This window comes from Octopus sinensis, linkage group LG5 (genome assembly GCF_006345805.1).
Source record: "Octopus sinensis linkage group LG5, ASM634580v1, whole genome shotgun sequence".
In the NCBI taxonomy this organism is placed as follows: Eukaryota; Metazoa; Mollusca; class Cephalopoda; order Octopoda; family Octopodidae; genus Octopus; species Octopus sinensis.
Window position 1 is genome coordinate 41,153,884 of NC_043001.1, and position 12,444 is coordinate 41,166,327.

Below are 12,444 nucleotides of genomic sequence, written 5' to 3' on the forward strand. Positions count from 1 at the left end.
CCGTAGCTTAGTTTTTCTTTGGGGCTGGCCATATCGGAGCGATATCGAGGATTAATCAGCCGAAATTGCTAAGATGATCCGGTTCCCGACTGAAGATTAGAGGCTTTGAATGACCCGTCTGTTTTTTTGTGCTGTCTCTTTGTGTGTTTTTGCGTTCTTGTCCCATTTTGTAATTTATATTTAATTTCTATACATATATATATATATATATATATATAAATAAATATATATATATATATATATATATATATATATATATATATATATAAAGAAACAGGCTTGGAAGGACTGGAAGACAGTGGAAGCAGATAATTGTATCAGACTGCCAGAAGGGAAGCTAGGAGGCAGGTTTATTTAGCCAGAGGGGAAGCAGATAAGAAAAAAATTGCCAATGTTCTGTGCAGTGAGGTTCAAAGACTCGAGGTATTTCGTGTTGCAAGACAGTGTATGAGAGAGGATTGTGATGTTGTAGGAGAGAAATGTGTTTGCATGGATGATGGTTCACTTGCACTAAATGAGGCTGCAAAGAGAGAGGTTTGGAGACGCCACTATGAAAGGTTGCTCAATAAAGAGAATGAATGGGAGAAAGAGAGTCTGCTGAATGTTGACCAAACAGAGGGACCAGCTATCCGAATTGACAGTACCTTGGCAGATAAAGCAATAAAGGGTTTGAAGACAGGGAAAGCCCCTGGCCCATCAGGAATCATTGCAGAGATGCTCAAAATATCTGGCAGTGTCGGCTATAGCCTAGTCACCTGTATAGCTAACCAGGTGATACACGAAGGAGTCATACCCAATGACTGGTGAAGCAGCACCATAGTCAACTGCTACAAAGGAAAAGGTGATACCTTAGATGCAAATAATTACAGAGGTATCAAGTTGTTAGATCAGGTAAAGAAGGTCACAGAGAGGGTCAAAGCCCAAATAATTAGGAAGAGAATCAGTTTAGATGAGATGCAGTTTGGGTTCATGCCAGGGAAAAGCACCACTGATGCTATATTCCTGGTAAGACAGATGCAGGAGAAATACCTAGCCAAAGATAAACCTCTGTACCTGGCTTTCGTTGACATGGAGAAAGCCTTTGACAAGATCCCCCAATCTGTTATCTGGTGGTCAATAAGGAAACTAGGGATAGATGAATGGTTAGTGAGACCTGTGCAAGCCATGTACAGGGACACTGTTAGTAAGGTGAGGGTTCACAACGAGTACAGTGAAGAATTCCAGGTGGAAGTAGGGGTCCACCAAGGTTCAGTTCTTAGTCCCCTCCTATTTATCATAGTTCTCCAGGCAATAACGGAGGAATTCAAGATAGGATGCCCCTGGGAGTTCCTTTATGCTGACAACCTTGCTCTAATTGCTGAGTCACTATCAGAACTAGAGAAGTTTCAGGTGTGGAAACAAGGATTAGAATCAAAGGGCCTTAGAGTCAACCTAGCTAAAACCAAAGTCCTAATAAGTAGGAAGGCTGGCAAACCACAAATCCTTTCAGGTAGATGGCCCAGCTCGATCTGTAGTAGAGGCGTAGGTAGAAACTCTATATGATGTACCCAGTGTAAGCTATGGACACATAAGAGGTACAGCAATATCAAAGGAAGGGCTAAATAGGAAGATAGTTTTTGTATGTGGCAGATGCTCAGAAGCAATAAACACAGGAAATGTGCAGAGAACAACTTCCGCCACATTCCAGGGAGAAAAACTAGAAATAGTTGATAGCTTCCGTTAGCTAGGTGACCTAGTCAGTTGCAGGCGAGGGTGCTCTGAATGTGTAGCTGATAGAATAAGAATAGCCTGGGCAAAGTTCAGAGAGCTCTTACCTCTGCTGGTGACAAAGGGCCTCTCTCTCAGAGTAAAAGGTAGACTTTATGACACGTGTACAAACAGCCATGCTACATGGCAGTGAAACATGGGCCGTGACTGCTGAGGACATGCGTAAGCTCGCAAAGAATGAAGCCAGTATGATCTGATGGATGTGTAATGTCAGTGTTCATACTCGACATAGTGTAAGTACCTTGAGAGAAAAGTTGGACCTAAGAAGCATCAGATGTGGAGTGCAAGAGAGACAACTGCGCTGGTATGGTCTGGTATGGTGCGGCTAGAGTAGCTTCTAAGCTGAAGTGAAGACAGCATGTTCTTTGTCTATCACCTTGCTTGAAACGATCGTACTGCATTACCTCTAGATATCCTTGTTGCTTATTTTGATATTATATATATATATATAAAATATATAATTATCATCTTAATTATATCTTTTATATATATATATATATATATATATATATATATATATCATCATCATCATCGTTTAACGTCTGCTTTCCATGCTAGCATGAGTTGGACGGTTCAACTGGGGTCTGGGAAGCCCGAAGGCTGCACCAGGCCAGTCAGATCTGGCAGTGTTTCTACGGCTGGATGCCCTTCCTAATGCCAACACAGGTGCCAGACGAGGCTGGCGAACGGCCACGCTCGGATGGTGTTTTATATGTGCCACCGACACAGGTGCCAGATGAGGCTGGCGAATGGCCACGCTCGGATGGTGTTTTTTTTTATGTGCCACCGACACATATATATGATACAAATAAGATGATAATTTATTTTTGAACACAGAAATGCCATTAGAACAGCAGAAATATTGGGTAAATTACTCTTACAAAGTGGAAAAATTTAAACTCAGAACATAGCGATGGGTGAAATAGTGCTCATTTCAATATCACTAATTTAACAAAAAATATTCAGCTAGGAAGTTCTACTGCATCCACCATTCCCTCTTGATATAGTGCCTTTGGATTATCACCTTTTTCCATCACTCTCTGAAAGTCTGTGAGGCATTTTGTTCAACAATGAAATGGAGCTGAAACTTGGGTTCAATGAATTCTTCAAGTCAAGGCCCAGTGATTTCTACCATCAAGATACTGACAAGCTAGAGGAACATTGCAAAGAAAATCATGAACAATGAAGGAGAATATATTATTGACTGATTTATTAAAATTGTTAAGGAAAAATAAGGATTAAAATAAATAGTTAAAAACAAACAAATTTATCTGATATATCTATATGTCCCACAGATGTGTTTATTACTATGAAATTAACACAAACTAATATCAGCATGATAGTGCATCTCCTTCTGAAAGCTGTTTTACAGCAGAAATTGCAGCACAAATCTGGATTGGGTCATAGACTTAGCTCACAGTGAACATACCTATTTCTTTATTACCCACAAAGAGCTAAACACAGTGGGGACAAACAAGGACAGACATAAGTATTAAGTCGATTACATTGACTCCAGTGCGTAACTGGTACTTAATTTATCGACTCCGAAAGGATGAAAGGCAAAGTCGACCTTGGCGGAATTTGAACTCAGAACGTAACGGCAGACGAAATACCGATAAGCATTTCGCCCGGCGTGCTAACGTTTCTGCCAGCTCACAGTGAACATACCACCATTGTTAACCACTCACATTTTTATGTAACTTTGTAATTTTGATAATATAAAGGTACTTATATTTTATTGTAGCTTACCTTGTACACTGATAACAGAATCTACAGTGATGTGTTTTCCAGATAAGTATTCCCTTATCAGCTTAACCTATGAAAATATAAATAATTTTTATGATATAACTAATAATTATGTGACCTAGTCAATCATTTTATCTGATTTTATGATCGTAATTAGATTAGGAAATGCAGGCTGTATTGTCATTGCCAGTTAATGATGAGCTTACTAGTAACACAGTGTTCCTGGTTAAGGTAAGAAAATAAGTGAACAGAAAACTGATTTAGATCCAGTATAATGAACTTGTCAAATACAACAATCAATAGTCCATATTGTAGTTTAGCACCAGGTCATCTTTAACCGAGCAGACCTAAGATCAAGATATTCCAGTTATGACTATCTCATCATTTTTTCCTAAGCATTAGGAGACTACAATATCCATAAGGTCTTGCTTTTTTCAAGATAGCAAAGTCTAATTTGAGGGAAATTTGGTTGTTATTTTTTGCAGATCAAGTGAACATGGAGGCTCTCTCACTGTTCTGAGATTTAACACATTTGTAAATTTATCAAAAACCATATATTAAACCAAAGAATTATTAATAAGATTAATATAACTCATATTACAACTTTTCACATGACTTATACAATACCTGAGGGAAAGCTATGAATTGAAATTATCTCTTGAAACGATTGAAAAGAAGGCAACTAAAAGTTGCAAACTTCAGTATATATACTGTATGACAGATATACTGTATTTTAGTCTGGTTTTCTAGTGAGTGCTACTATATGTTCTAGCCAAATTTGTGATTCACTTATTATAATCTCTGTGGTATTAATCTTTTATCTTTTACTTGTTTCAGTCATTAGACTGCATCATGCAGGGACACCATCTTGGAGAATGTTTTAGTCAAATGTATTGGCCCTGGTACTTATTTTTTAAAGCCTGGTACTTATTCTATTGATGAACCACTAAGTTATGGGGAAGTAAACGCATCAGCACCAGTTGTCAAGTGGTAGTGGTGGGGACAAACACACATATGGGGAGGGGGGCGGCAGAGTCTTTCAGTTTCTGTCTACCAAATTCATTCACAAGGCTTTGGTAGGCCTGAGGCTATAATAGAAGACATTTACCCAAGGTGCCATGCAATGGAACTGAACCCAGAACCATGTGGTTGGGAAGCGAGATTCTTACCACACAGCCATGCCTGCGCTCAATATATTTTATTTCACTGGGTGGGTGCATTTTATAGTAACAAACCCAACAAGGCTTTATCATAATAAATAAAATACAGAATTATTTATTATTTTGAGACTATAATGATTCAACAAATGAGAATGTTTGCATTAATTGATAGAGTCAGTTCCCTAAATAATTCTAAATGCTTAGTTTTTCCTCAAATACTGTATATAAGTCATGTGAAAAGTATATAATATGTTAAGTGGGTAAATAATGCAGTTAGAATGTTCTTACTTGCTGAAGGAAACAGAATATAAAACAATCAGATCTGAATTTGATCTTTCTGAATTATTAACCCATTCTTCTATATGTTCAAAAGACTATAACAAATACTACAGAATACAAAAGTGTAACTCTGTGAAGGTTATCAATGAAATAATAATTTCCTTTGCAGTTCAAGAACTAACTACCATAGTTATTCATATATGATATACACTTTTCCCCATCAGATTTTGAAACTTTTGAAATTTTGGTGCACCTTGTGTATGAAAACAAAGAGTTATCTCTTTTTTTACTTTTCCATTTTTTTTTTATAGATCTAAATTTACATGATTTATGTCCCATCAAATTACATAAAAAATACTGGGCACAAAAAAAAAAAAATGTTAAAACCCTTCTCAAATTTAATCCATGCCAAAGTTGAAAAAGATAGACAGAAAAATCTGTAGCATTTCTGAAGTTAGAAGACCTTAGTGAATAGGTGATAATGCAGCATGGCCGGCATTGAAGTCAGTACAATTAAAATACCTAACAACTTCAAGATTAGTCCTGGCTGGAGTCCAACTCACTAAGCATAAAACTGCCAGAAGAATTTGAAGACAAGCTGAAGGAATTTCAGGATTTCATTAAAATATCACCTATAAATTTCACTGTCTGATAAAGTTCTATTTAGAAACGTAGAGTTTGTCAACTATTTTAGAGAAAATAAATAGTTTTCAAAAACTACATCATATACATTTATCAGTAACACAGATTGTATAATTTCCAAAATGTTAACTTTACGCAAATGTTTATACCTATACAAGTAAAGTTCAAAAGTTACTTTCATATTTACTTTTGTTTTATTGAGAAAGCATGAAATTTCTCAATTTATCTTATATAGCAAACATAGTAAACCTGGCTAAATTCTGTTTTTACCATTATACTAAAGAAATATCATGGCATATTATTACACATAATTTTTCCAGTATTTTATTGCCCATAATCAGTTTTGCACAGTAAACACCAGTGCATATTATACACAAATAAATACAATTCCTTTCTGCACACAAAAAGCAATGTAGGAATCCTTACCTGATTCAGTTCATTTGAAACAACACAAATGTCTTCAGGTGATAATTTTTCCTCTTCATCTGGCCAAGATTTCATCACATTTGTCACAATAGTTCGTACTTCCTCAGCCTCCATCTTATTATAATATGACATATTTTGGGGCAAAGTTTCAGCAGTGCCTTCTACAGAGTAAAACTGCAAAGCTTTCATGTCACTTACAGGATTTTGAACTTTTGAAGTCATCTCATGAGAAAGACCATAGAAAGAATAAGCCAAGAAATTAACAATTTCTTTACAGCTACGATAATTTTGTTTCAGCATAACGTATGGCAGGTGTTGCATCACTTTATTTTTCTGCCCCTGTTTCTTGTAGTATTCATAGAGACGTTTCACAATAGATATTGATAACAGGTCTTTTGCCGCATTAGTACTATGCACCTAAAACAAAAATGTAAATGTTGATAGCAATTTTAAGTTAATATTATAGTCATTATCATAAGCAGTTTTATTGTCTGTTTTTCATGTTAGTATAGATTTAAACCATCAGCAATACACCATGATCTTAGGTTATCTAATTTATGTGATACAATTTTACCTAAACTTGTCTTTATTATTTCTTCCTAAGTCTTCCTAAAATTAGCTCATCTTAGTTATTTTACAGAAACAACTCACAATATGTTTGCAACCAGCATGCACTGCCTCTTCATATTAAATGTTTACTCCAAATATAGTCAGCTTTCATGGTTACTTTCTTAGCTAGCTAACAAGTAACTTCTTCATAAATAACATTAATCATCCAAAAATTACATTCAAGCCATTTTCCCATTCACTTATGGGTTCTTGTACTGTAAATGATTCATTGCTATATATATATATTGTTCATTGCTAATATACGTCCCAAATAATCTGAGGTAGAGAACATAGGTTAGAAATATGAGTAAGAATGATATCAATATTCATATTTTGCTTACAGCTAAAATAAGTGAAATAAACAATAGAAGAAAGTACAAAAAGTATCTGGGATATGGTAATTGTCTTTTGAATTCATATTGCAATATGTAAGGATGAGAGTGATTGCTCAAACAATAATGTCAAATATGGTAGAAACTAAAAGATGTTGCTATCTGGAATATGCAGGATAGTGAGCTAGCAGAATCACTAGCAAACTGGAAGAAATGCCTAGCAGTATTTCTTCTGGTGTGCTGAAGTTAACTTTACCTTTCATCCTTTTGGGGGTCTATAAAATAAATACCAGTTGAGCAAAGGGATAACTGTGATCAATTGACTATCTCCTATCCTAAAATTTCTGGCCTTGTACCATTTGAAACAATTATCTGGAATATGCCACATACAAAACTAAATCTCTTTCAATTTTGGGGGTGCAGGGAATAAGAATAATGATGATGACGACGACAACGACAACAACAATAACAATACTAGTACTACTACTACTACTACTACTACTAATTGCTCTCTCACTCAATAATAACAATCCTTTTTAATATTAGCACAAGGCCTGAAATTTTAGGGGAGGAGATTAGTTGATTACATTGACCTCAGTGCATAACTGGTACTTATTTCATCAACCACCCCACAAAGGATGGAATGCAAAGTTCACCTCAGCAGAATTTGAACTCAGAATGTAAGGATGGACAAAATGCTGCTAAGCATTTTGCCCAGCATGCTAACAATTCTGCTAGCTCATTGCCTTAATAAAAATAATAATAAAACTTTGAGATGCTTATGGAATAGTCATCTATATAAATATATTGATGTGAATACATGTAAATGTGTTTCTATATTTTGGCTAGCTATGTTCTGTCCAACCTGCCTTTGCTCCTACATGAAACCCCTTCCACCACCCCATATACCACAACACTAATCAAGCATCCTCACCCTTCTATATAGAGTGATAGCGATAGCAGCAACTAAAATAACTAGGTGACTAAAGAAAGTAGTGAAGACAAAATCAGAATCAACAACTCAAAAAATATTAATGATGACATCAGGAACAGAGCCATCAGGTCTACAGAAGGCAGTCACAACAGGACCAGAAGAGAAGAACAGGGACTGAAAAAACAGCAATAGAGGCAATGACAGCAGCAGTGCTACAGAAGATAAGAAAATTAGTTGAATGACAAAATGTTAACTACTATGACAGTAACAACTCACAATAACAACACATATAACAGAGCTACCACCACCACCACCACCACTGACAACAATGACAACAAATAATAGAAATAATAATGGTGTTAGCAATAATGGTAATGATAATAATAGGTAAACATGGTGGAAAGGAAAGTAGTAGAAATAGTGATGATAATAATAAATAAGTAAATGATAATGATTAACGTGTTGGAGTGCAACTGTCTCATGGTCAAGTTGTTGGCTTGCTTGGTGAGGAGGGTGAAGTTTGGATACCCTATGGGATGAAAAACAAAACCCAGCAAAGGACAGAGGAACTCAGGAGAGTCAATGGCCATCTAAAATGGGTAGACAGAACTCGTGAGCTTTGGTTGGTAGTCCTTCTACAAGAAATAACACTCTGCTTTAAAAACTGGTGAAGATAGGATTTCTTAGCCGACTTGGTGGCAACCTGTCAGTAGCCACTGGCTTCAACCTTGGAATGAAGGTGGTTGAACAACAAATCAGGAGCTAGCTCCTGGGTTATGGTCAGATGAGGATATAGAACTAATCAACATCATCTGTCTCCTAGTAAAAATTATGAACATGGTCCCCTGACACATATGGACAGTAAGAGCTCTGCAGACTTGGTTGATAATCTTATTAGAGATGGTGACTCAATAAAAATACTGGTTGGTGACTAATCTTAAAACACAACCCTTGATATAGAGAGAAAATGTCCACAAATATATTGAATAATGCTGTGAATTAGGCTGGAACCAACAGCGAAAGTCTTTCACTTGGCAGGTGTCCTGTGGCAATGTAGGCCTGGTCATCATCTAGAGACTGCTTATACTAAAAGTTAGAGGCAGAGAAAAAGGTGGGATAAGGAGACAAACAGTTCTATATCAGAAGTGAACCAGTAGATGGGGGTTCTGATGATATATAAAATCAAAATGTTGAGTCACTATCAGAACTAGAGGAGAAGTTTCAGGTGTGGAAACAAGGATTAGAATCGAAGGGTCTTAGAGTCAACCTAGCTAAAACCAAAGTCCTAATAAGTAGGAAGGCAAACAAAGCACAAATCCCTTCAGGTAGATGGCCCAGCTCGATCTGTAGAAAAGGCATAGGTAGAAATTCTATAAGATGTACCCTTGTAAGCTATGGACACATAAGAAGTGCAGCAATATCAAAGGAAGGCTAACTGGGAAGATAGTTTTTGTATGTGGCAGATGCTCAGGAGCAATAAACACTGAACATGTGTGTAAGCTTGCAAGGAATGAAGCCAGTATGCTCCGATGGATGTGTAATGTCAGTGTGCATACTCAACAGAGTGTAAGTACCTTGAGAGAAAAGTTGGACCTAAGAAGCATCAGTTGTAGTGTGCAAGAGGTAGACCCAGGAAGACCTGGGATGAGGTGGTGAAGCATGACTTTCGAATAGTGACCGAGACCTTTGGAAATATGCAGTGCATGAGAAGATCTGGCAAGCCAAGTGAGACCATAACCCATGGCCTATGCCAGGTGTGTAACCAGCCCACTTATGTGTACCTTTCCTTCATTGGACACTAAACTCTGCTTGCAAAGACTTGTTGAGGTAAGTGAAATCGAAATCAAACCAAATTTGCAAATTCGATGACTGGCACCCATGCCAGTGGAGCACTAAGAGCTCCATCCGAGTGTGATCGCTGCCAGAGCAGCTGACTGGCTTCCATGCCGGTGGAATGTAAAAAGCACCATTCAAATGTGATCATTACCAGCATCGCCTTACTGGCACATGAAAAACATTTGAGCAAGGTTGTTACCAGTGCTGCTGGATTGGCTCCTGTACAGGTTGCATGTAAAAAACACCACTTGAGCGTGGCCATTGCCAGTACTGCCTGACTGGCCCTCGTGCCGGTGGCATGTAAAAGCACCCATTACACTCTTGGAGTGGCTGGCATTAGAAAGGGCATCCAGCTGTAGAAACTCTGCCAAATCAGATTGGAGCCTGGTGCAGCCATCTGGTTCACGAGTCCTCAGTCAAATCATCCAACCCATTCTAGCATGGAAAACAGACGTTAAACGATGATGATGATCATCATCATTTTCAACAATTCTGGCTAATTTTATATTCTTCCTACTTAAACTAGCTATGATGGTACCTATATTGGGGAGAGTAGAGTATGAGATTCTGTTTTATGTGGAAAGATTCTGTTATATCTATGGGAAGTAGGGAAGTTTTTTTCTAAAATAGCCATAAATTTTCTATAAATGGATAATGCACAGTTGTATGGGATATTGAACTAGATGAGATTCTTACCTTTAAATTTTTTGTGTAAGTAAGGGTGGGATATATTTGTACTATCCCTGCTCCCTAGAATCGTTCCATGATTAATAGTTTTGTATATATTTCTAGTGGATCCCTTATCTGGATGAGTAACCACTTCTTTTTCATCATTGCCATTTTTATTCAACCTAAGCTTCATACTCGTTTTAGTATCCTGCCTCCTATTGAAGCATACTCTGTTATTACTATTTAAAATGTTAGGTTTGTAGGATGGTTTATCATTTGGTATTTTTTCACAAGTAAGTTAGTAGACTTTCTATTACTCAAACTATCATTTTTTCCTCTATTAAAAGGTGCTGAACTTTCAGGACTGAGAAACATAATTTCCTAGTCATATCCCACTTTAGACAAAGCAACGTTATAGTGGTATGAATGGGAATTAAAAATATCAATGTTTGATAATAATTTAGTAATTCTCCAAGAAATACTTTTAACTACTGATTTTAATACATTAGGTGGAGGTGATTTGATAATTTATTCACATGTCATGTAACCTCACCTTCTTTCCTAAAGGGGTAGTATAATTTAGAGTTAATGTTTAAAGTAGTATCCCAAAACTTTACAACTTTAGTGCCATATTCATACGTAATACTTAAGTTAGTTTTTGAAGAATTTTCTACTTCTCTTTCTCATTCTTTCTATGATTGATTTATTGTTTTTGTCATAAAATAAAATGTTACTAGTTATGGATAATACCATTATCTTACATTCCTGGAAAAATGCTTCTAGAAAATACAATCCTGATATATATACAGGGTGGGGAAGCAAAATTTACAATGAACGTTAAGTTGTTTTTTCTCAGCAGGCACTAGGTCAATTATTTTGAAACCTAGCATATATTGATGTCATAATCATACCTAGCACTATTATCTGTACCTTTTCAGAAACTTTTGCCCATATGAGTAATCAGGAAAGCAAACGTCAAAGAGTGTTTGATTTACTGAATGCACTCGTCATACCAAAGGAGATTTCAAGAATAGTTAGAGTGTCCATAAAGACTGTTTATAGTGTAAATAATAGAATGACTATGAGCAAAACTATTACAAGGAAGTCTGGAAGTGGAGGAATCAACACAAAACGTACTAAAGCTTCTATTAAAGCTCTCAAATCCAAAATCTTTAAGGATCCAACCAAATCCATGAGAAAAATGGCAATTGAACTTGAGGTAGACAACAAGACCATTTGAAGTTAAAATCTTACACAAGACCACCAAAACACTTGTTGACAACAGCTATAAAGGAAAAGAGATTGGAAAGGTGCAAGAAAATTATTACATGGTTCAAGAAAAAGTCCTCCATTGTAACGATCTTTTCAGATGAAAAAATCTTCACTGCTGATGCTGTTCTGAACCACAGAAATGACAGATTTATCGCAAAATTGACAGCTGAGGTTAAGGGGACATTCAAAACAAAACATCCTGCTCAAGTTATGGCTTTTGGTGTTGTGGCTTCCGATGGAAAGAAAATGCCTATAAAATTCTACAAAACTGATGAAAAGATCAATGTTAATACTAACTACAAGACTCTGAGACACCAGTTATTGCCATGGCTTAAAGCAAACTACCCAGATGGTATTTATGTATGGACACAGGATGGTGCTCCAGCCCACACAGCTAGAAAAATACAAGATTTCTGCAAATCCAACTTTAGCAATTTTTTGGAATCATGTTTATGGCCGCCTTCTAGCCCAGATCTAAACTCTCTGGATTATGTTATTTGGGGCGTTTTAGAACATGCTACCAATAGAACATCACACAGCAATGTCAATTCTGTTAAAGATACTATTAAAGAAGAATGGGAGAAGTTGTCTCCTGAATATTTGAGGAACACCTGTGCAAGTTTCAGGAAGCGTGTGAAGGCAATTAATGAGAAAGAAGGAGGACACATAGAATAAAAATATTTTCTATTATGTAAATTTTCTTGTGGCAAATACATTCTCATGACTCTCAATAAACTAATTGGTCATACACTGTCTTTCAATCCCTGCCTCA

General features: G+C 36.6%; 1 protein-coding gene across 1 annotated transcript in view; it reads right to left on the bottom strand.

Annotated features, from left to right (window-relative positions):
• LOC115212339 overlaps positions 1-12,444 on the bottom strand; it is a 92,582-nt gene that overhangs the window by 22,014 nt on the left and 58,124 nt on the right. Inside the window, exons 13-14 of the mRNA XM_029781204.2 lie at positions 6,021-6,437; positions 3,517-3,583 (exon numbers count right to left, since the gene is read on the bottom strand). Coding sequence (XP_029637064.1) covers positions 3,517-3,583; positions 6,021-6,437 — 484 coding nt within the window. The remainder of the gene's footprint in view (positions 1-3,516; positions 3,584-6,020; positions 6,438-12,444) is intronic.